Source organism: Populus trichocarpa, chromosome 1, assembly GCF_000002775.5.
Source record: "Populus trichocarpa isolate Nisqually-1 chromosome 1, P.trichocarpa_v4.1, whole genome shotgun sequence".
Classification (NCBI taxonomy): Eukaryota; Viridiplantae; Streptophyta; class Magnoliopsida; order Malpighiales; family Salicaceae; genus Populus; species Populus trichocarpa.
Genome location: NC_037285.2, coordinates 4,111,889 through 4,137,265, shown reverse-complemented (window position 1 = coordinate 4,137,265; position 25,377 = coordinate 4,111,889). Strand labels below are relative to the sequence as shown.

General features: G+C 33.3%; 3 protein-coding genes across 6 annotated transcripts; all 3 read left to right on the top strand.

Moving 5' to 3' along the window:
- Window positions 1-4,040: 4,040 nt before the first annotated feature.
- Window positions 4,041-7,425, top strand: LOC7460537 (cytochrome P450 78A5). The gene is made up of 2 exons (XM_002299262.4): window positions 4,041-5,102; window positions 6,638-7,425. Exons 1-2 carry the CDS (start codon window positions 4,056-4,058, stop codon window positions 7,259-7,261), a joined length of 1,671 nt encoding a protein of 556 aa, XP_002299298.3. The 5' UTR covers window positions 4,041-4,055; the 3' UTR covers window positions 7,262-7,425.
- Window positions 7,426-13,232: 5,807 nt separating this feature from the next.
- On the top strand, window positions 13,233-19,087 carry LOC7460536 (uncharacterized). Of its 4 annotated transcripts, none has more exons than XM_052453366.1 (7): window positions 13,233-13,820; window positions 14,730-14,983; window positions 15,726-15,844; window positions 16,078-16,174; window positions 16,297-16,821; window positions 17,492-17,829; window positions 18,480-19,087. In XM_052453366.1, the coding sequence occupies exons 2-7, from the start codon at window positions 14,833-14,835 to the stop codon at window positions 18,546-18,548; spliced, it is 1,299 nt and encodes a 432-aa protein (XP_052309326.1). In that variant the 5' UTR covers window positions 13,233-13,820; window positions 14,730-14,832; the 3' UTR covers window positions 18,549-19,087. The 4 variants fall into 4 exon arrangements, with proteins under 4 accessions (XP_052309326.1, XP_002299297.3, XP_024454962.2 ...); XM_002299261.4 differs by having other exon boundaries at window positions 13,244-13,820; window positions 14,735-14,983; window positions 18,419-19,087; XM_024599194.2 differs by having other exon boundaries at window positions 13,244-13,820; window positions 18,419-19,087.
- A 2,563-nt stretch (window positions 19,088-21,650) lies between these two features.
- On the top strand, window positions 21,651-24,461 carry LOC7482778 (laccase-17). Its single transcript, XM_002299260.4, has 6 exons — window positions 21,651-21,980; window positions 22,139-22,290; window positions 22,386-22,630; window positions 22,752-22,880; window positions 22,981-23,952; window positions 24,089-24,461. The coding sequence occupies exons 1-6, from the start codon at window positions 21,864-21,866 to the stop codon at window positions 24,217-24,219; spliced, it is 1,746 nt and encodes a 581-aa protein (XP_002299296.1). The 5' UTR covers window positions 21,651-21,863; the 3' UTR covers window positions 24,220-24,461.
- The last annotated feature ends 916 nt before the right edge of the window (window positions 24,462-25,377 follow it).

Genomic DNA, 25,377 nt, shown 5'->3' with positions numbered 1-25,377 from the left:
TCTTGATGAAAAATATGAACGACTATCTGCGGATTATAAATAATTATGTTGAGTGTTAATGGTGATGAGATCACATATATATGGGTGATCCATGTGCTCCTCCTTATTGGTCGCACGGTCCCAGCGACAACTAGCCTCCTCCTCCTCCTCCAGTGCCGCCTTTATTTTAGATTTATTGTATTTGAACCTAAGAATATTTAACTTTGTAATAAATATTTATTTTTATATTATTTTAATTTCTTTTTATATATTTTATTTTTATTTGATTTTAATATATTTTAATTATTTTTCTACTTATGTTCAATATATTTTTTAAAATATATATTTTAAATTATTACTGACGGGGTTATCGATGGAACACTTTCGTGTGTATATTCCAGAGAGTTAGAAAAGAATTATTGTAAATGTCACTACTACTGTTAACTCTCCGACTGAATTATAGATGATATTTTATTAGTGACGAGTTATATTTACCTACAGATATACCAATAGAAAATTAAAAAACACAAATGAAATTACATACGGTTTTCTTGTTGGCGTGCTTTGTTTGTCTGTAAATCCATCGGTAAATTTATTACCGATGGACTCACAAACAAACCATAAATTACCGACGAGGATTTTCTGATAGATTGTTTTTGTCCATGGTCTTGTCAGGAAAATACATACCGACAGACCGTGAAAGTAAATACCAACAAAAAGTTTTATTGGTAAAATTATTTAATATGACAGTGAATATGTGATCTAAATTGTCATGACACTATGTTTATAAATATAAAGAAAATACTTTTATGTTTTTTAATATTTAAAACACGAGGAGAGAGCAATATATATATACAAACTAAATTAACTTAAAAAAATAATTATACAAAAAATCATGAATCCAACAATAAAAAATTAACTCTAAATCCATATACAAGAAATAAAGAAATCTCAGCATATAATTCACTGGTTCTAGTGCGGCAACATGCCTTTCTTTCTCCCAGCATCCAAAGCTTATGATGGGGTCCAAGAGAAGCTTAGATATGTCCCATAACCATAAGAACCTCAGCTCCTAGCTAGCTAGTTGACGAGTTGGGCATGAGTGAGCGCTATTATTATATTATTATAATATATACAAGATCATGTACTTTAAAGATTGATGTAGGGCATATTTTACTTTTATTCCTATAAATTTATTAACATGACTTGCCAAGATTCTGACCTTGACCTGTTCCGAGCTGCAAACTTTAAGGCGTTTGCTAGAAATTATTTTCTGGAAAATTATTTTTTAAATTTTTCTTTGTTTATTTATTATTAAAAAAGTTAATAACAGAAAATATTTTATAGTCAAAGAAAAATTTAGCTTGATTTTTATAAAAGTGTTTTCCTGAAAAATTTGGACGGAAAACACTTTCCGGAAGTTGTGAAAAATTTAAAAATATCATATTATTTGCTGATTATATCAAATTTGGTCATCAAACTTTTGATTACTATATATATTTTAGTTTTAATATTTATTTTTCAATTTCATCTCTTAAAATTTAATTTTTATATTAACTTTAATTCTCATTTTTTTAATTCTCATTTGCTTTTTCCTTATCATTTTTTTATTGAAATTTTTTATGTATCAAATCTGGTTCTCATTCTTTTGATTGTTACTTATTTTATTTGAAATAATTTATGAAATGTTAATTATTATTATTTTAATTTCTTCATCTTTTATTTTTTTTATTTTTTAGATTTGATCTCTATTATTTTGATTATTATTTATTTTATTTGAAATAATTTATGAAATTATATATTTTTTAATTTCATTCTCATTTAACTTTTTAATTTGTAAGATTTGTTCCTCATTATTTTAATAAACTTGAGAAAAATAAAACATTAATAAGATATTTTTCAGCTCATTTTCCATGACATAACCAAACGCTGGAAAGTGTTTTCCAACTTATTTTCCATTACACTACCAAACATCAGAAAATAATTCACTTTCCCGAAATTCACTTTTCAAAAGGAAACTACTTTCCAGCAAACAAACGGGGTCTAAATGAAAGTTGCAGTGATGATGTGTAATAATTGTTATTTTTTAAAGTTTTTTTATTTTAAAATATATTAAAATAATTTTTTTTATTAAATTTTATTTTTAATATTAACACATTAAAATAATCTAAAATAAATAAATAAAAATTTAAAATAGTATATTTGAACACAAACGGAAACATATTATTAATATTTGAAAGTGATATAATTTTTGTTTTTTAATATTTTTTTAAAATATATTTAACTATAAAAAATATTAAATTGATGTTTTTTTATAATTTTATAATGTTTTTAATATGTTAATATAAAAAATAATATATTTTTAAATAAAAAATATTTTTAAAAAACATATGTAGAATGTATTATAAAACCTTAAATAAAAGTCAATGGCTGTCTGCCGCGAATCAGGTGGCGCATAATTGCATTACATTTGAGAAACATCCATACTTGTACCTGATTGAATAAAATGAAAATGGTGCGTGTTGCATTGCAGACAATTAGAATTGGTGTGTCCTTTGTGCAGTATTTATTTTTATATTTTATGAAAGTTTTTGAAAAAAATTAAATTTATTTTGTATTTTAAATTAATATTTTTATAGTATTTTTAAATTATTTTGATGCGTTGATATCAAAAATAATTTTTTAAAAATAAAAAAATATTATTTTAATATATTTCTAAATAAAAAATACTTTAAAAAATAACCATAATTAAGACTGTATTTACTTTAATAATGGGAAAAGTTATATAATTCAGTTGATATCAGTCTCTTTTTTCTTTTTTTCTTTTTAAGAGATCGTGAGCTCAAATCTTTTCTGAATAACTAAAAAAAAATATAAACCGTGCGTTTCATTATCACATGTACAAACGCTTTCACTTTTTTGTCCTTTTCTTTTACTCCTCTTTCCTCTTAAATATCTCTACATGTGATAATATCTCACAACTAAAAACACATAAAAATCTAAATAACTAAAAAAAAACTTTAAAATGGATTTGCCACCAGATTTAATTAGCATTTTAGTGGTCGAGGATAACATTGAAGCTTCTTGAAAACTACAAAAATATTTAATAAGAGAAGCAGGAAGAGCAGCTCAGGGGACTATATATTGTCTATTTGGTATTAATATAATAATTATTTTTTGTTTAAAAATATATTAAAATAATATTTTTTTTATTTTTTAAAATTTATTTTTGAAATTAACATATTAAAACAATATAAAAATATAAAAACAAATTAATTTAAAACAATATATATATATTAAAAAAAACACTTTTGAAAAAAAAAAAACTCTATGTCCAAATTATTCAAGTGGGTTATAGTTTTCAAAAGAGAAAAGAAGTTAATAATATATTTGAACTTGTCAAACATTATTTTTACCTATCAATAATATTCTTGTATTTGATCAGGTACCATTTCATAAGTAGTACGTATAATTAATTACTGTGCATGATTGAAACTTAGAGTCCTTGCTATATATGTTTTAATTAATGGAGAATAATTAGCAATTAGGACAAACTATATATTAAACAAATCTTAAAAATTTATTGAAGTCTGAGATCTCTTCGAAAAGACTATATTAACCTTTTATCATCTGATAAGTTTTCTTCCTGCTTTTGTATTCAATAAAATGTCAAACACACTTTTACTATGATATCAGAGTTACTCTGATCAACTAATCACAAATTTAAATCTTATTAATTCATTGCTTCTTTAATAAATTAAGAGGTCAAATAAATTTCAACACAAAGTAATTATAATTTTGGGCAGGTTTTATATTTAAGAGATCTTTTTTTTTTCGGTGCAAGAAAAGTTAAGACAGAAACTGAATACTGACAAAGCAGGCACCAACGGCATTACTAAATAAACCCTGGTAGATTTAGCTCGCCGGCGCCTAATATTTATAAAGAAAAATGCTTAGCTCATAACCACGAGTCATGCTTAGCCACTAATCAAGGGTAGAAAAACAGCCACAAGATTTAACCAGAATCAACTTTCCACTACTATATATATACATATCGACCTACACAAGATCCTCCCATGACAAACGTCTTTCTCTACACAATTCTAATTGCTTTTCTTCAAAGAAAGACCCTTTTTTGGCAATCAATCATCACCTCCAAATTAACAGTTTCAGAAATGATGTCCTTGCTAGCCAACCTTTCTTTCTTGCTCTTTTTCCTGGCCATCATCACCCACCAAACTCCATGGCCTATCACTGTCCTTTTACTCTCATTATTCTCTTCTTTTGCTCTCTCTATAAACTATTGGTTAGTCCCTGGAGGTTTTGCATGGAGAAACCATCACGACAATCAAAACCCTTCAAAGTTCCGGGGTCCAATTGGCTGGCCTGTATTCGGCACTCTACCTCAAATGGGTTCACTTGCTCATCGAAAACTAGCTAGCATGGCTACCTCGTTAGGTGCAACTAAGCTTATGGCATTTAGTCTAGGCACAACTCGTGTGATCATTAGTAGCCACCCAGACACGGCCAGGGAAATCCTATGGGGGTCTTCTTTCGCTGACCGTCCTGTAAAGGAATCAGCTCGTTTGTTAATGTTTGAGCGTGCCATTGGCTTTGCTCCATCCGGGGACTATTGGCGACACTTACGTAGAATTGCTGCAAATCATATGTTTTCCCCTAAGAAAATCTCTGGTCTAGAGCCACTTAGGCAACGTTTAGCTAATGAAATGTTGGCGGAAGTGAGTGGGGAGATGAAGGAGAGACGGGCTGTTGTGCTAAGAGGGATATTACAAAAAAGTTCATTAAGCAATGTACTGGAGAGTGTTCTTGGCAGTGATGTCCATGTAAAAAGGGAGGAGTTAGGGTTCATGGCTCAAGAAGGATTTGACTTGGTTTCAAGATTTAATTTGGAGGACTATTTTCCACTAAGGTTTTTAGACTTTTATGGGGTGAAGAGAAGGTGTTATAAGCTGGCTGGCAAGGTCAATAGTCTTGTGGGTCAAATTGTGAGGGAAAGAAAAAGAGCTGGAGACTTCAGGAGTCGTACTGACTTTCTTAGTGCTTTGTTGTCTTTGCCCGAGCAAGAGCGGTTGGACGAATCAGATATGGTTCCTCTTTTGTGGGTAAACAAGCTCTCCCTTTTCTCTCTCATTATTTTCAAAATAAATTAAACTAATCATTTGGCATAAAAAAAAACTGACAAATTAATTACTTTCCGTTCCTGAATTAATTTTGTGTGAAAACAGTGATATTGACATTTAGCCTTCTCATTTCTAAAACTATATGTTATTCCCCGATAAATACACTTTAAATAGTACAAAGGCTGCTGTAAATTAAATATAAATTATTGTTAATTAAGTTTGGTTTCTAAACTAATTAAAACCTCAGCGAGAATATTATAAGAAATACATGGGATGCTAAGGAATGTAGTAATACTTTAATTTTTTGCAGTCTGAAGCCAGAAAAAAAAAAATTGGAACTTCCTGTTCAAGCTAATATTTCAATTTTTGAGATTTTTTACGAGTTTCAAAAATATATTTTAGAGGTTCTTCTTAGTTTTTTTTCACTATTTTTCAAATTAAAAAACGACATGAATAATATTTTTTTTATTTTGTATACAAACACCTATTAGCAATGTAAAAGATTATTTTTTATTTTTTTATATTTAGTTAGTGTCATTAATTTAATTTTTTCTATAAATCTAGAATAGATGTTTTTTTTATTTAACAATATAACTTTTTCATGATAATTCTTTAATTGAATGGAATAAAACTCATATTTTATAATTAGATTATCATATATATAAAATATTGAGAGGACTATTGTAGATTATGATTTTGATTTTTTATGAAGAATAATTGTAATCTTGACGTGTTTTTTTTTAATTTATTTTTTAGATGGAAAATTTGTTTTTATTTCAACAAATGAACACGTTTTGCAATTTCTTGCTACTTAATACGCCCATAATTTTTCTTAATTTTGTAATCTAATAATTAAGAAAGCAAGCATGTTCTTTCCTAGAATATACGATTTTATTAAACTTTAGCATTTATAAAAAAAAAAAAAAAAAACGAGGAACGTTGAGATGCTGCGTGGCTGAAATTCTACGATGTCTCGAGCGTGAGAAGTAAAAAAAAAAAAAAAAAAAAAATGTCTGAAATCTAAAATATCTTGATGAAATATCTGAAAACCCTCGCCCGTGTTTTGTCTTTTTTCTTGAACGATGTAAATGATGAGTGACGATCGTTTTCTCACCTCTTTGATTCCCCAATGACTCCCCACTAGCGAGCGAGGTCCTTCCTGCACTGCACATCCTTTTCAGTCCCTTTATTTGATAGATTCTTAACTATTCTATATTTAAGGAATTTAAAAGGTTCCTTGTCTTCTTTTCAAGATTTGAAAACAACCATTATGATCTTGAAAAACAACATTTTACTGCTAGAGTCTCAGTCTACCTCCCTTTTTATCCACACCTCTTCGTCCATTGACTCACAGAACATTATCAATTCACTTGTGGCTCCACGTTTTCCTTTGCTTTTTACTTCTTAGGAGGCAATTGCTCCTAGCTGCACAAATGACTATAAAATAAACATACCTCGTATTTTGATATGTGCCAAAAGTAACTCACAACAAGAACTTTGTCGGGCAACATGCGCAGGAGATGATATTTCGAGGAACAGACACAGTTGCTATACTTCTCGAGTGGATCATGGCGAGGATGGTGTTGCACCCAGAGATCCAAGCTAAGGCCCAGCAAGAGCTTGAAAAGTTCATCGGCAATCACAGGCGAGTGCAAGATTCTGACATCCCTAATCTACCCTACCTCCAAGCAATAGTCAAGGAAGTCCTACGACTGCACCCACCTGGCCCACTTCTCTCGTGGGCCCGCCTTGCCATCCATGATGTGCACGTGGACAAAATGTCTATCCCAGCTGGCACAACAGCAATGGTCAACATGTGGGCCATAACACACGACCCGTCCATTTGGAGGGATCCGTGGGCCTTCAATCCAGACCGGTTCATGGAAGAGGATGTGTTGATAATGGGTTCAGACTTGAGGCTTGCACCTTTCGGGTCAGGGCGCAGGGTGTGTCCAGGCAAGGCACTTGGGTTAGCCACGGTGCACCTCTGGCTAGCACGGCTTTTACACGAGTACAAGTGGCTACCCGCCAAGCCTGTGGATCTTTCCGAGTGTTTGAGGCTCTCTCTCGAAATGAAAAGGCCACTGGAATGCCATGTGGTTCCATGGAGCAAAGTTGCCGATTTTGATCAGAAAACTTAGTGGTTGGTTGTTTTTAGGCGTATGGTATCGTGTGGTGTGGTGTGGTTATTTGTAAATTATAATAATCTACTTCCCTCCTAGATTGTGTAAAGAAGTCAGATTGTGTGTTCGGCGTAAACATCCAACTAAATAATAGAATAAAACCATTTTTAGAAAATAAAAAATGTATCAGGACTAAATTGAACATATCCAAATCACAGGGAGCAGAATATAAACGAGGTAAAATAACAAGAGGCACTTCAAAAAGCTTTTTTTATGCTTTCCCTTTTCATTGTACATCATACATGAAGCTAAAGGTCATTATTGTTTTATCGTAAATTGTGAACCGTGCAATTTATAATAAAATAACTGTTTTACCCTTTACAAACCAAAGAACTGACATACATTCTGAGATAAAATTGTATTTTCATATATTTATTGCATAATATGATTATGCCCATGCGGTTTTAAAAAAAGCACAACTGATGTCCAATAAGCTTTGTTATATTTTTTAGTGTAATTACCGCATAGTATCTAAAGATTAAACTTGTTTTGACTAAGGTCAGTGGGCATTTATTTTTTTTTTCACCTTGATTTTCTTACAATTATCGAGTGAGATCAAAAGTGTTCTAGTTTTTTTATAATTTTTTTTTTAAAAACATTGGCCCCATACCCTTTAGGTGGCACATGCGGTACCTTCCGATTGCCACCACTCTCTACCCGGTGAGACAGCGTGTGTCGGCACCCATTGCACAGAGGAGGTCCTAAGATAATTTTCTCATCTCCTAATTTCCCTCTCCTCCACCTCAAAAGGTGTGATAATCTTTTAAATTTATAAAGTGGTCATTGATATTTAAACTGTATCGAATTTGATTTATTTGTTTTTTAATTTTATCGTGAGATTAGTATTACCTTGTAGAAAGTAGAAAAACAAATGAAATTCAATTCCCAACAACTCCATTAGTGAATGATGAAATTAAAACAAAAATAACAATAAAACAATGAAGATCCAACTTGATATAATAAAAATTACTTTAGTATTTTGAAGAGGGTTGGACTTGAAAACTGATGAGAGGAGAGAAAAAAAGAGACAAGAGAATAAATAATAGAAGAATGGGCAGAGTTTTGAAACCCGACCTAATAATCGACGTCGTTTTGGTAAAAAATAAAAAAATACTCAACGGGTTTTTCACCGGGTCAGCCAGGTCACCCCCGGTTATGACTTCCCCTATTTTTTCTTAAACCCGGCCTGATTCCAGTCCTGGATCAGCTGAGTCCCGGATCGACCTGTCGGGCCGGACCGATGTTCAAAACTACGAGTCTCAAGTGTGTTTGGTATTGTGGCAGCTGTTGTGGTTGTGGTTTGAAAAAAATTGTTTTATAAAAAGTACTTTTGGTTGAGATTGATTTGGTATTTATGTATGTTTGGTTAAAACTGTGGTTGAAATTGAGGTTGAGCAAAAAATAGTTTAATGTGTTTGGTTAATAATGCTTTTGAAATTGAGGTTATAAATAATTTTAAAAATATATATTAATATTGATGGTTTTTAATTTAAATATTGTATATTTAACTATTCTTATTATATCATGAAATAAATAATACTTTATATAAAATCATTTTTATTGTTTCATTAAACATTCTACAATTCCATTACGTATGAAATACTTGCGACAAAGACTTCAGTTTTTTTTTTGTTTCTTAAGCGTGCAACATCATCAAGTAAAATATAATAAGGAACAAAATTGGGATTGCGATCAATTTTTGCAAATGCTACGTCATCAAGCGATCTCTGTCTAATTTATGCAGTGTCATTGAATAATGTTAAACACTAATTTTTCGAATAAAACACAATTACAAATTTAAAAATAATTTTTATTTTTTATTTTACTAGATCATACCTAGTTCAATGCATTTTAAGTTTTGAACCGAAACCGGTCCGATCAGAACAGTAGAGCTGGCTACACTGTTCAGTAAACAGCGTAGCATAACAGTGTATGCTACACTGTTCATGCTAATTAATTAGCATGAGAGTGTAGCATACATTGTTCACGTAAACAGTGTATGTTGCACTATTCATGCTATTTAACGTGAACAGTGCGCAAGAAGCAGCATTTTGCTGCTTTTCCTTTTCCCGCGTCTCAGATGCAAAAACATGTAGGATGCATCTGCGTAAACTGTGTATTTTTCTTTACCAAACAAGTTGCATCTGCGTTTTAAATAAAACATAGACGCAACCTCGTTACCAATCAGAGTCTAAGAGAAGTTCTTTTAATATTTTGTTTTGTAGAAAACTATAATATCTATTTTACTTTTTTAAAAAGTATCGTATTTTGCAAATTATATTTGTGCTATATTATTGGTAATTGTGAGTTAAAATACATAAAGATGAGACAGTTTATTGTGATGCAATAATTAGAAGCATTTAATAATTTGAGCTTGTAGAGCCTGTTTGGCTCTGCGGTTGAACCTGCGTTTGATCAAATTTTAAATTTTTTTTGTTTTTTTTTTTGCTAAAATTGAGTGTGGTTTGTACTTTTTGGATCGTTTTGATGTGCTGATGTCAAAAATGATTTTTAAAAAATGAAAAAACATCATTGACATGTATTTCGGCACGAAAAATTATTTGAAAAACAACCATTACCACACTGCCAAACACGCTAGTAGACTAACTTATAGCCCGAGCTAAACTGAAATGGCAAGCTAGGCCTGAATTTCTTCTCCACGAGCTCATGGCGTGACAAAAACCAGGATCATGCGAGGCATATGACACGTCCGCCACGTGAGAGCCTGCGATTCAAAGTCGAAGCTGATCTGTGGACGGCTGGAGCTTTCAGGCCTCAGCGGTGCTTGAAAAGGCATCAACTCCAGTTTCAAAATTTCATAAAAGATTCTTCCCACGAGGCATTGCAATGATTACACAAAAACTTTCAGAACGTTAATGTGTTTGCAAGGTAGCCCTTTGATTTTTCAGTAATTAAAATACGGGCTGCTATTGCAAAATCCGAAACTCTAACGTTTCAAAGTTGAACACTGGTGGTTATTTTTTAATGTATTTTTTATTTAAAAATATATTAAATTAATATTTTAATTTTTTTTAATACCAGCATCATGAAAATAATAAAAAAATACAAAAAATAATTTGAAATAAAAATAATAATTTTTTTCAAAAATACTTTTAAAATGCAAAAATAAATAATCACGTAGAGTCCATGCGAGGTCGGTGAAACTTAACACAGAGAAGACCTATACAAGAAAAAAAAATATATATATATATAGTATAATCAGGGGTGAATGATTTTTTATTTGAAAAATATAATCAAACTATTTTTATTTAGATTTAGAACACAACCAAACTAAAAACGATTTAAATTGATTTATTTTGATTTGACTTGATTTTTTTTATTGGTAAAAAATGGCAAAACCAATAAAAACACATGTCTTGATTTAGAAAATAAAAATGATTAAAACACAATAAGCAGAAGATAAAAAAGAAGAGGGGTGACCTTATTATCCTTCATCTCACTAATCCATGTCTTGATTTGGTCCCTTTGTCTCTGTAGTTTTTAAATTTCCATCTTCAAGTCCACCTCAAAAGTATCTTTTTTATTACATTGTCCGTATCATAAACCCAGAAACAACAATAATGGACTCATAAACAACCAAATTAGAGAGGGAAGAACAAAATAATATAATATAAAATAGTACACACAGTGTAAGAAAAGTCTAATAGCGTGTTTGAGAGTGTGGTTGCGGTTGTTTTTTAAAGTGTTTTTTACTTGGAAATGTATCAAGATAATATTTTTTTTATTTTTTAAAAATCACTTTTAAGATCAGCGCATCAAAATGATCCAAAAACACCAAAAAATATTAATTTGAAGCAAATAAAATATTTTTTTTTTAATTTTTTTCAAAAACTTATTGAAACGCAAAAACAAACAGAAACGAGTTATATACTATCACTGCATTGCATCTAAGAATCAATTTTTTAAACCAAGAAAACAAGATCACAAAAAATGAAATATACAAAGAAGCTTACCATTTTTTTTTCCGACCAGGAGAGGATTAAAATTAAATGAAAATGCCAAAAAATAAAAAACATAATCAAGGATAACAATTGTTTCATTAATTTTTAAATTTTATTTTTACATTAAATTATTTATTTTTAATATTTTTAGATTGTTTTAATATAATAATATAAAAAAATGTTATTTTTAAGTTAAAAATTCTATCTTTATTAATCTCCTAATAGGCACTAAGCTGGCTTCCAAAAAAAAAAAAAAAAGAGGGCCACAACTGGAAACCTTATTTTAATTTCGGATCCAAGTGGGAAATACCACACGAGTCAGGAACAAATTTAGAATTCCAAAAAAAAAAAGACACCCTTCTTCATAAATCCAGGCAAATTCACAGTGCATCACGGGCCAGAAACGGAATCCAATAAAACTAAAATAAAATAAAATAAAAATCTCCCTCCCACCACTTTTTTTTCTCGCTCGTAAATAAATTTCCTAGTAACCCAAGCAATTCCTTAAACGACGCCGTCGTAAAGCTAGCAAAGTCAAGAAAAAAAGCAGGATATTTCCTAATCTTAGATTTGTCTCTGCGGGCACGTTTATATTTCTTCTAAACGCACTGATACAATCGTTTGGTAATTGATAAAACGTTATTTACTGTTTATAAGACCCCCCATAATTTGCGTTTTAAACGCAGTGCCGCTGAAAGCAGCTCGAAGCTGCTTCCTTTCTTCTCCACTATTAACTTAAGTAAATTGCTGGAGAAGGATGTCTATTGTTGGAGACGAGGTCGTGAGGCGATGATGCTCGTTTGGCTAGTTGGGTTACCGAAATCTGTTGTGAGGGAAAGCAAAAATTCCCTTGATGATTGTTGCTGGAGTTCTGAAGGAAAGCAAAAATCCCTCTCCTCTGTCTTGCTCTTTCTTTTTCTTTTTCTTTTTCTATCTCTCTAGCTTCCTCTCTCGTCCCCTTCTTTTTATAGGCCTAAACGTCAAAAGAAATTTCATCCTTATCTTCTTGGGATGGTGATCATGTATGAAGATAATTACTGTTTTAAATTTGCTCTGTGTTTGGCGGGATGAGAACACCAACAGTCCTGTCATTATTGGACTGTTGGTGATGGGTTTCCTTAATGCTAAGGGTGCATCCTGGGGCAAGGGGAGCTGAACCAACTGTGAGATTTGTGGTTGACAATCCGGCCTATGATCTGGCTTGGTTTTGGTGAGATTGGTGAGGGGACTGGATATGGCCGATACTGTTTCGGCGAATTTCTCGCGTAAGTTTTCCTCGACTTTAGTGGAAGGGGAGAATGAACAGTTGATTTGAACGGTGTCGTTTTAGGCCAAAATGGTCATCTTCAATTTTGCCCTTGAAGTTCCGATGTCTTGCAATCAAGCCCTTGTCTTTGAAAATTTCTCTTTTCTTAATTTCGCCCCTCGATCTATGCAATTGGACCCTTGAATTTCTGTGTTATTTACAAAATAGTCTTTGATTTTAAAAAATATTTTATATAAAATATTATTTATTTCATTATGTAATAACAGTAGTTAAATTTATAATATTTAAATTAAAAATTATTAATATTAATATATTTCTTTTTTAATTATTTTATAACCTTAATTTAAAAAGCATTCTTAGCCAAACACATTAAATTACCTTTTGTTCAACTTTAATTTCAATTACAGTTTTAACCAAACATATATAAATACCAAACTAACCTCAACTAAAAGTACTTTTTATAAAACAATATTTTTCAAATCACAACCACAAAAGCTACCATAATATCAAATAAATTGGAATGCGCTGCTCCAACTAACTAAATTATAAATTAATCCCTATTTATTACTCCCCTGTCTTAAAAATAATTACTTTTTATTGTTTTCTAATTTGTTTTTTAAATATATAAATTAAAACATAAATATGTATTATTTGAAATATTAAATATAGAATAATATTTTTTAAAACAAATTAATATTAAATTAAATACATTCAACATTGTTAAGAAAATAAATGACTAGTTCTTAAGATAAGGAGGACTAATCAAGTCATTTATCTAAACTAGAGGGCCTAATTTATAATTTACCTGTTAAAGTTTCCAACTCTCACCCGCTTGTCTCCTATTTGCAGCGAGTAGAGTCATTGCACTATCTTTCGCGAGTAAGGAATCTCTCACAAACTTCAAATTATAATATTTTGTCTTTTTCACTGTTTTTGTCTTTTTCTCTATTTTTTTCTTTTTTTAAATTAAATACCTGATGAATATACGCACAAACAGAGAGAAAAACTCGCAGCTAGGTTTGGTCTCTGACAATAATATATATATAAAAAGTTTTTTCAACCTTTCATGGTTTCCCTCTCTTTTAAAATCCTTGGAGGGAAATAAGAACTTGTTCAAAAATTAAAATAAAAACAAACCCCCCTAGCCAAAGCCAAATTTCTCAACTCTTTCACTCTTCTTTGATTCTTAAAATCTAGGGTTTTACTGGTAATTATTTTACTTCACCGGCTCTCCTTCATTTCTTTAATTTCGCAGCCAAATTTTTCATGCTCGATTTTAACTTATCAGGTAAGCTTCTCTTATTACTGCTCGTTTTTAGCTCTCAACTACTTGTCTCTCTCTCTCTCTCTCTCTGTTTTTTTTTTTGATATTGTTCGTTAAGTTTATGAACTTGATGTTTTGAATGGCTGATTTATTTTTTTAGGGGTTTTGTTTGTTTACTGATGGTGTTTTGGAGTTTGGCATGCTGGAATTGGAATTTGGTGATTTTGAAGTGGAGGGGTCCAGGGCTACGGGTTTCTGCAATTGCATGCATTTGATTCTCAATTTTAAGCAGTTTTTTGAAATCGGTTTAGGGAATTTATACTGTATGTATTGAAAATAAAAGGTGCCCACTTATTTGTAGTGTAGATTTCAAAATGTTATCTTGTTTGTATAGACTTCAGTGTATAATGAATGCAATCTTCGTCTGGTTTTTCGGAGTTTGAGATTCTAAAGTTTTAATTTTTGACTCATCTTTAACCTAAAGTTTAAAGCTAAATAGTCTGAAGCTTAGGAAAATGTATTTTTGATGGGGTTTTCTTTAATCCGTGATTTGTATTTGGATATGTTGGTTTAACATCATGCCTTTAACCAGTCTTTCTGAATTCAAAATCCTACTTTAATCTGTTATCAGTGTAATTTTGCTGCCAAAATCTGACAAAGTCTATATTTTGTGTATACAAGGCTGCAATGTATCCTTTCATTTGTAGTGGGAATCTTCCACTTCACCATCAATAATCTGCTTTGTGTGTTGCATTGGAAGATATTTATATAGTGATAAAAACCAACTCTTTTCATGCTTAAGAAGATCCATTTTGATCGTTCTTTTTGCTTCATTTTTTCACGAGACTGTGTAGTTGTAGATATTAGCGTGCATAAAGTTATAGCTGGTTGACCTTGACTTGAGAATCTAAAAAGTCTCTGACTGATTCACAGTACAGGGTGCTCCGGTCAGGACTGTATCTCCAATTTTTGGTTTTTTCTGCTGGAGCTGAGTAAGGTGGAATAGCTTCAAGTCTGGGACAATCTTCCTGTTGAAATGCAAACTAAGAAAAGAATTTGTGGAAGAAATGCTTCAAGAGAGCTTGCAAGTCCTAGGATTTCAAGAGCTCAGAAGAAACTGTCTGAAAATGTGCAAGTCGCAGAGAAAGTTTCAGAACTAATTACATCTTCAGCTAGAAAGCAGAAATGTAATATGTTGCTACCTTTTCATATTTCCAGTTAATGCATGCTTGCACAGAACACAATAGGTTGACTTTTTCATGGAGATTGTAATAAAGTGTCAGATTTAGATATTTTCTTTTGCAGCAGTGGCGAGGAGTGGGGCAGCGAGTCTCTTGCAATTAAACATGTGCATAAAAAAGTGAAATGTTGACTACTGTTTTGAACTTAACACTCCAAATCAACAAAACACATTACTCAATACCTGACATCACCTGTGCGGTACTTAGCAGTGTCAAGCAATTTGATCTGCCCAAGCAAAATGTAATTCAACTCAATGTTAGCAGATTCTAGATTGAATTTAGGTCCCTGAATTAAGCTTAATTCCCAAGTTTCTCTCTTTTTTAAGTTATCATAATTTAGCATTTTAACTTGCTGTTGCTTCACCCAATAACCTCCTATAACACCTCTTACGTTTTAAGGATATTGAATTTAGTGATAAAGGATATGAATTTGTTTAAGAAGATGTAACTGTATTATTATTATTATTATTATTATTATTTTTGCATAATTTACTTGACTGTGTTCCTGATAGCATCAAGTTTCATCCTCATTGTATCTGCTGCAAAGTCAGGATCTGAGGAAATTCTAATATTAGGGAAATCAGCATCACACATTGTGCTATTAAGAATTAAATTTCTCATTTATTATTTTAGTAAGAACCATTGATCTTTTTAATTGTGTTTCTCCAACCTCAAACACTCTTTGCAGGCACCCTTCCAATGAAAAATCAGGAGCCTATTGCAGCAACAAATTTGAATACTAGATACAACTCGGTGCATCATAAGGCTTCTGATGCTTCAACTCGATGTGATGTGGTGGATCCTGAGGTAACTGCACCAACTGTGTGTGCTATGCACCTTTCTAACCCTGCTTTAGATTTTTTTTTCGGGTTTGACAATGAATATATAAAACTTGACATGCTCTTATTCTAATCAAATTTTATTGGTTATTTTTAAATAGCTCTCAGAAGTGCATATCAAAAGAGTGAAAAATAGCAAGAAAATAATCAATATGTCAAGCATTAAGATTCTGTCATATGATTTGCTAATTTGTATTGCAGGGCTGTAATGAAGGAGCTGCTCAATGTGTGGTTCAAGCTATATTTTCTCCTGCTTTTCACATATCTAAGATTGCTGGAGGAGAAATTCCTGATGGAGGTGAGTGACAATCAGTATTTTTGTTTTAAAGCTGATATGCATGAACGGATATTCATTTAAGCTTCTGTTATCTTTTCCTTCTTATACAATACCTTTCTTTTTTTGCATAATCTCCTGTTTAGTTGACTTCACCAAACTGTATCGGACTGGAGAGTCCCGGGTTGATATGCTGGATGCTCATCTTACACAAGAAACCTTTAAACCCTTTTTTGGAGAACACAATGGGAGCACATTAACTTCCCTCAACACAACTTGTCATAGTGTCATAGAAGTGGAGAAAAATATATCAGCCAAAAACTCATATGTGGATAACTATGGTGATCAGGTGCTCTCTACTGATGCAACTACTGTGAATTCTTGTGGTATTGCAGTTTCAAATGGAGTTGGTCTTCCTTCTGAAGTTTCATCTATATATCTTGCAATGAAGAACTCAAAACTGGAATGTGTTGATGAGCATGGTCAAGATTCTATGTCGACTGATGTTTGCATGGAGGAGGAGGATTACGAGGAGTTTGATGACTTTGACCCTTATCTATTTATAAAGAACCTGCCAGAGTTGTCATCAGTAGTCCCCACTTTTCGGCCTATGCTGCTACCTAAACAGACACGGAGTTGTCCTCCTACAACTCTTGTTTTGGACCTGGATGGTACAGAATTTTGGACGTTTATTTCATGTTAATTTTATACAAACATGTTTATCACACGTGATCTTTAACTTTATTGTTTTATATTCTGTTCTCGTGATTTATGTGTATTTATTAATGGCTTACTTGATGCCAAGCTCTTCCTTTTGCTCATTTTATCATGCCGAGGTAATTGTCTCATAATCTTTTGGCTTTTGTATCCGTGGAGGGGATGCTGCAGAGTCCTTTTGTTTGTTTGTTTTTGTATAACATTTTTGGAGACTCTTGATGTTATTGTTTGTTTCTAATAAAAGAATGCCTTCTTACAATATTTCATATGCAATTCTCATTTGCAAGTTGTATTAATTGCGGTGTGAATGGCTGAGCTTTCTTGAGATTATTGCGTTCAGATGACTCATGAAATGCAATGTTCTGATTTCTCTGTGTACCTGCTCATCTGCTGCATGTAATTTTGATTATGATGATGAAGTGAACATCAACTATATTTTAACTTATTGTTGGAAGGTAGGAGTTTGTTTAACCAGAAAAGTTTTTGGAACCGAAGCTGCCATACTTGTTTTATGAAGCAACAGTTTTCCATTTAATATTGTGCAACATGCATATTTGGCCATTGGCTACCTGCATCCTATCTGTTTCTGATTGTGAAAGCCTTGATTGCCATTTTTAATTTCAGAAACACTGGTGCACTCCACACTTGAACCTTGTGATGACGCGGACTTCACATTTCCTGTCAACTTTAACCTCCAGCAGCACACAGTCTTTGTTCGGTGCCGTCCTTACCTTAGAGATTTCATGGAGAGAGTTTCTAGTCTTTTTGAGATCATAATATTTACTGCTAGCCAAAGCATTTATGCAGAACAACTTCTAAATGTGCTTGATCCAAAGAGGAGAGTGTTTCGACATCGTGTTTTTCGTGAATCCTGTGTTTTTGTCGAGGGTAACTACCTCAAGGATTTGTCAGTTCTTGGTCGTGATTTGGCACACGTTATTATAATTGACAACTCTCCCCAGGTACTGTTGCAGAATTCTTCTCTTTCAGTGCTTTCTGATTTACATGGCTTGGATCATAATTTGATTGGTCTTAGAGAGACTGCATCCTTTTACTCGGTATTTGCCTTTTTCAGTAATGTTTTTGGGAGTGTGGAGTGGGGTTGTTTGGGACATGTGGCATTATATTTTGTCCATGGCATAAAATTGATAAAAGCTATCTTCTTAATATGAAAACCGTTACTATTTTGTTGCTGATTTGCCTAAACACTAGAATTTTTGGGAGATGTTGCACTGTTTAATCAGTAACACTCTTTGAATTGAAATAACCATTCTTTGCAATGGCACTAAGCCATTGTATGAGATTTCTGTTTTCTTTCTTCATTGTATTCAAATCATTAGATGTTGGTGTTAGCTGTCTTTAGAAACCATGGATATTTACCAAGATAAAAACAATTGCTTGACTAATCGGTTGAAGGAAAAAAGGTAAGGAAGAGAATTGAGGCAAGGTTAAGGAGTGGAATGGCTTGAGGCTTTTAGGAGGGGTCAGGTTTCTATTTGTGAAACTTGTTAGAGCTGAAATTGTTGACTAGGTCGATGGTTTTCATTTCAGGCATTTGGCTTCCAAGTAGACAATGGTATACCAATTGAGAGCTGGTTTGATGATCGTGCAGATAAAGAATTGCTCTCACTACTTCCATTTTTGGAGAGCTTGGTTGGGGTCGAAGATGTTAGGCCAGTGATTGCAAAGAAATACAATCTTCGGCGGAGAATTGCTTCAGCTGCTTACCCTCTATTGAATTCAAGTAGAGATCCTTTTGAAAGGTAGCTTCAAGTAGACGAGATCCTTCTGAAATATTCGAGTTGGGATGCAATTACAGAATTAAAATGTCAAGGAAATCACATTCTCTTTCGTGGAGAATGTCTTTGCAACGGTGAGATTTGAAATTGAAGTGCGATTCTAACCAGAAGAACAGAGGAAGGTGTTTATGGATTTAATCATGTGAGAGTCGGAAACTGTTCATGGTAGGAACCTGGAGCATGAAAGTGCACCACAGGTAAATACTTGGAAATAAGAAGTTTCATAGACAGTTTAATATGTCAACCCGGTTATGAGTTTGAAAGTAATTGAATTTGTTCCTTCAATTTTATTACAAGTTGAGAACTCTAATCTCTAGAGGTTATTTATACCACACTAGATTATGGGAGCAATTAGAAGGGTGTGAAAAACCGATGGCAATTCTACCTTTTTATTAATATTGAAGCAAAAATTTTCCTTTCAGCTTTTCTATCTTGAATTGTTTGACGTTATGCAGCTTCTCGTGTGAGAGAGTAGGTATGGTATCTCTATGAGTGTTTTTATTATAGAATGTATTAAAATAATATATTTTTTAAAAATTTATTTTAATATTATTGTATTAAAATAATCTAAAAACAACTATTTTAAATAAAAAACAAATTTTTTTAGAAGTATATTTTAACTGCATTCTCAAATACACCATGACGTGCTGAAATGAAATACGTGGCCGTGCAAGGATGACACGTATAAATCTAGAAATAATTAAAATTTGCTTTGAAAATTTCACTCTTTCACCGTCCATGGCAGGGGCGAGCATCCGTTGATTGGATTCTACTTTGAACTTGAAAATTTAAAAAAAATCAGGTATTTTTTTTTTAATTTTGAATTGAACTGAATTAAAGTAGCAGTAGTTCAAGGATTCAGTTTTTATTTAAAAATATCGAATTAGTATAATTAACACACTTTGACATAATAGAATCTGAGTGTTCTGGCTTTTTTATTTTTTATATAAAAAAATTGATTTTGTTCGGTTTAATTTAGTTTTTTTTTTTCCAAATTTAAAACTGAAACGAAAAAAATTGGATTTGTTTTTAATTTTTTTTTTCAGTTCAATATCTTAAATAGATTTTTTTTCAGCCAATTAGAGTATTTAGTTATTCTGCTCGCCCATATTTTCTCATCCTCATCTCTTTTGACAACTGAGAATTCACTGCATTGAACAAGGACTCCATTTGTATAAAGCAGACAAAAGCTGTCTTCACAGCAAGGACTCCATTGGTGTCTACTGTGTAGTTTATTGGTTAATTTTTGCACTAGAATTTTTAGGATGGGATGTTATTCATGCTTCACTGCTGTAGCAGTGCTCACTGATGACATGCTGAGAAAAGTCCTCCCGGAAACAAAAGCCATGGGATCTGAATAGCTTCACCTTATTTCATGGCAATGTCACGTTTAGGATTTGTGTTTAGCTGCCAACAGACAAGGCAATTGCTAGATTTAGCTAGTGGTTTTATGCGACTTGCTTAGTGTTAAGAATTGCTTTCTATCTGTGATCTCAATCCATGAAAAGGTCCATGTTTTTCTTCAAAAGGCATTTTGGCTGCCAACAAGACAATAATGCTATAGAATTGAGAGGTGATTGGATGTTCGCTCAGATCAAGAGCTACCTACTTCCATTTTGGCAGAGCCGGGCTGCAGTTGGTGTGAGATTGCTGATTGCAAAGAAACACAATCTAACCGAGGAAATTGTTGCTGCTGTGTGCATCAACTGGGTTCAATTGAAGAAGATCCTTTTGAAAGGTAGCCTTAAGCTGGTCAGGAACCAGATTCTTTTGTTTAGCATGTATTTGCAAGCCTGATATTTGAAATTGAAGTGCGGTTCCAACCTGAAAGAGGGAGGGAGGTTACCGCGGGTTTGATCGTGTGAAAAAGCTGAAACTTTTCATACAAGGAAGCTGGAGAGTGAAATTGCACTACAGCTAATGCGGATTACAAGAATGTAACATAAATCTATCGGAAATAGACAAATTCATGTGTTTGAGAATTATGATCTTTGTTTCATCATAGATTTTACTTCCAACGATTTTACAATTGAAATGTGATGAGTGATGGTACTGCTTGCATCAGCCTTCAATCGAAAGATTTTCATTAATTTGATTCCCAATAAAAATATTATTTTGATGTATTTTTTTTAAAAAAATATTTTAAAAAATAATCTCTACCACATTCACAAACAAACATTACACAGATAAATTAGTGGCAACTAAGTGACGACTATGAATCCCTAAACTCGCCAGGGAGATCGACTACATTAATCACCAGCTACTCAACCACACATCCTTTTCAACATTCAAACCAAATCATTTGGTAGTTAGTATGTTACTATGTTTGCTTGAGATAAAATTGCTTCAGGTGAGGTCTCCCCTCTATTCCTCCATGACCTGTACTTCATCCAACACTGAAAAATGACTTCCTTGATAGAAACCTCTTGATCGTTAGCTTTATCACCAAGTATTACAGTTAATAATATCTTACATAAATTGTCAATATGGTTAAATTATCCAGGTGAAATTTGAGATGAAAGCGATATTGAAGAAGGATAACTTTCATTTACTAACCTAATCATGGGATTAAAAACTGTATAAGAATTGACATTGGAAATTAGGTCTTAATTTACGAGTGGTGACCTAAAAATATGCCTAAAGCAAGTCATTACTTCGTGGTTTTACAATCTGTTACTTCAATATTGCTCGGGATAGCATTTCGAAGCAGATAGTTAAATGAAAGCTCCATTAGTTTGTTGCTGAAAATGGAAGTCTGCTACACCGAAGACTACAACTGCATGGGACTAATCTGGACAATGCCATGCCAATTAGAGTTGGGATTTTCGTATTATTATTTGGTAGGAAGGAAGGACAGGTTTTTACTTCAAATGAAAGGAGACAAAGGAAATTGGCTTTGACTGTACTCTAGAGTTGTTAATAAACTGAAAATGTCTGCATATATTATTCATGAAGCTTGTTCTAGTTTACTTCTCAATAAAAAAACTACACAATTTCTATCACCTAATCACCTGTTAAGCCCTTCCCTTTACTTTTTTTGATGAGCAACCAACACTTTTCCTTGAACAATCTCTCTATATATACTGGCTTCCAAGCTTTTATGAACATATAGTCCAAGTATCTTGACAGAAAAAAAAAACAATTTTAGGTTCAAGCATTGGAGCTTGTAGCCTTGTCTGAAAGAAGAAACAGATAAAATGGGCGTTTCTTTTCTTCCATCTCCAGCTTTTTTGGGACTTCTTCTCTTCTCATTCGTCACTTTGTCTCTCCATCCTAAGCCTGCAGTTGCCACTACTAGGCACTACAAACTTGATGTATGTGTTGCATGTCATTAGCTTTGGTACCTAAACTTGTCATAATAATATTGTCACACACATTACTTTGCATTCACATTTTTATCCAAAAAAGAACATTCTTTCGAATTTTCTCCACCCGATTTTCTTAGACAAATAAGTTTTCTACTTCATTGCAGGTCATGTTGCAGAATGTGACACGCCTTTGCCACACCAAGAGCATGGTGACAGTCAATGGGAAGTTCCCAGGGCCTCGCATTGTTGCTAGAGAGGGTGACAGACTTCTTATTAAAGTGGTTAACCATGTCCAAAACAATATCTCTATTCACTGGTATATATAGGCATTTTCAGTTTTCTTATTTTGTAATGTACCTGATATTGCGAAAACATGGTCTGAATTTCTATCTATATTTTCATTGATAACAGGCATGGAATTCGACAGCTTCGAAGTGGATGGGCTGATGGGCCAGCATATGTAACTCAGTGCCCTATACAAACTGGACAAAGCTATGTTTATAACTACACCATTGTAGGACAAAGAGGCACTCTTTGGTGGCATGCCCATATATCATGGCTAAGATCAACTCTCTATGGTCCCCTGATCATTCTTCCAAAACTCGGCACTCCTTATCCATTTGTCAAACCTTACAAGGAAGTTCCCATCATCTTTGGTAATGAGCTATATACGCAAAGCTACTTTTAAGAACTAAATGGAATTTACAATTATTCTTTCCTGTTGAGGTCGTCTCCATTTGCTAATACAAGTAACAAGGTTAATTACTTAATTTGCAGGAGAGTGGTTCAACGCAGATCCAGAGGCAATCATTAACCAGGCATTGCAAACAGGTGGAGGGCCAAATGTCTCTGATGCCTACACTATTAATGGACTCCCAGGGCCATTATATAACTGCTCTGCCAAAGGTACAATATGTTAGCAAATTAGGCCTTCTACCACAATACAGAGCATATCTCTCTCTCTCTCTCTCTCTCTCATTTACGTTGTGTAAATGATACTTGGCAGATACTTTCAAGCTAAAGGTAAAGCCTGGAAAGACTTACCTTCTTCGCCTGATCAATGCTGCACTCAATGACGAGCTTTTCTTCAGCATAGCAAACCATACATTCACAGTTGTGGAAGCTGATGCTGTGTATGTGAAACCATTTGATACCAAGACGCTTCTCATTGCCCCTGGACAAACCACAAATGTCCTTCTCAAGACCAAACCCCACCACCCAAATGCCAAATTTTTCATGACTGCTAGACCTTACGTGACTGGTCAAGGAACTTTTGATAATTCAACTGTTGCTGGCATTTTAGAATATGAAGAATCGCATAAAACCATTCAATCAAGCCACTCTACTAAAAGACTTCCGCTTTTTAAACCAAATCTACCACCTCTAAATGATACTTCATTTGCTACAAAGTTCACTAGCAAACTCCGCAGCTTAGCCAATGCACAATTCCCTGCCAATGTGCCTCAAAAGGTTGACAGACAATTTTTCTTCACAGTAGGCCTTGGAACACACTCATGCCCCCAAAACCAAACCTGCCAGGGACCAAATGGAACAATGTTTGCAGCTTCAGTTAATAACGTGTCATTTGCAATGCCAACCACAGCTCTTCTCCAAGCCCACCATTTTGGTCAATCAAACGGTGTCTATACTCCTGATTTTCCAATCAACCCACTTACTCCCTTTAATTATACTGGAAATCCGCCAAACAATACCATGGTGAGCAATGGAACAAAGCTAGTAGTGCTTCCTTTCAATACCACTGTGGAGCTCATTATGCAGGACACTAGCATACTTGGTGCAGAGAGCCACCCTCTTCACTTGCATGGCTTCAATTTCTTTGTTGTTGGTCAAGGTTTTGGGAACTTCGATCCAAATAAGGACCCCGCAAATTTCAATCTTATCGACCCCATTGAAAGGAATACTGTTGGTGTGCCCTCTGGTGGGTGGGTTGCTATACGATTTCTAGCAGACAATCCAGGTTGGTAATTAGTAATTACTCCAAGTAATGCAAATTAAATGGTCCTAGATTACGCAGGAAAATAAACCGATGTAATATAGTATTATGTTTCTGCTAACCTCTTTAATTTCTTATGAATTTTCTTGCGTGTCCGCAGGTGTATGGTTCATGCATTGCCATCTAGAAGTGCACACAAGCTGGGGTTTGAAGATGGCTTGGGTTGTCTTGGATGGAAAGCTTCCCAATCAGAAGCTGCTTCCTCCACCTGCTGATCTTCCCAGGTGTTGACGTGCAAGCTTCTTCTTAACGACACAGAGAGCAGAAACTTCCCAGATGCTCTTCTTTTTTTCTTTGGATTCTTTCCTACTGTTTTGTATGCAACCTAGCTTTGTTCCTCGGCTCATTTTCAGCTTTTTTCCTATGAGCATTTATCTTCAGAGATCATTGATTACCCATGTTGGAATTGAGGAAAAGAAACAAATGTACAATTTTTTTCCCCAACCAATTTGCAAGAAAACATTTTGCTATTATTTGCATTTGTTTTCAATATTGAGCTAGCACTACAAGGACTCCAATTGCATTGCAGTCTCGCAATCGAGGATGCATAATTACAAATACAAAATGACTGAATATAGTAAAATGAAATCATCACCCTTTTCATTGTCATATACTATAAAAAAAGAGTCAAGATTTCCAAGAGGAATTGAAAGTTGCAGAAATTGCATCCTGTCCTTGCTGTCTAGTGAAGTGTGAAACTGGCAAGGTAGCAATTGAATACGAGATGGGTTTGCAAGAAATCCGTGGAGTCATGAACATGTAGATGCCTAGAGGGTGTTATCTGTTTCAGTGAAGTAAAATGTGGAAAGAAAGGTTTTATCATTGTAGCCATGGAAACTAAGCTATATCTTGAAGGTATTGATACAAAACTTGTCCTGTGTTTTTTTTACAAGTTAAAAGTATTCAAAATATTCAAGTAACTTTTCCCATTAAATGTCTATGAATATTGATTTCTCATATTTCATTGAACATGGCTTCTAGTTCTTTTACTGGCACGCATCATTACAAAGTGCCTATGAGAATTCATTTGCCTGTAGCTTATGAAAGATCATGCAGTTGTACTGCTTATTATGGCGTCTGGTAATCGTTAGCTAATTGGCTGTACTGAATTATATTTACTAGCTTGTAACATATAAATAAAGGAGAGAGAAAACTCTCAAAGGTTTCCACCTATTTTTTCATCATCAAGGGGCACAGGGATTTCAAGATGACCGAAGTGACTCAAATCAGTGAAACAACAAGAGGCTAAAATTCTTCCACACTAGTAACTACCATAGTTAATCTACTCCACAATTTAGAGAGCCAAGAAAGGGAGCATTATTATCAACAAAACCCAAAAACCGCAGAACAGAACATTATCAAACAGAAACCAATCGATGGATTGGCGAA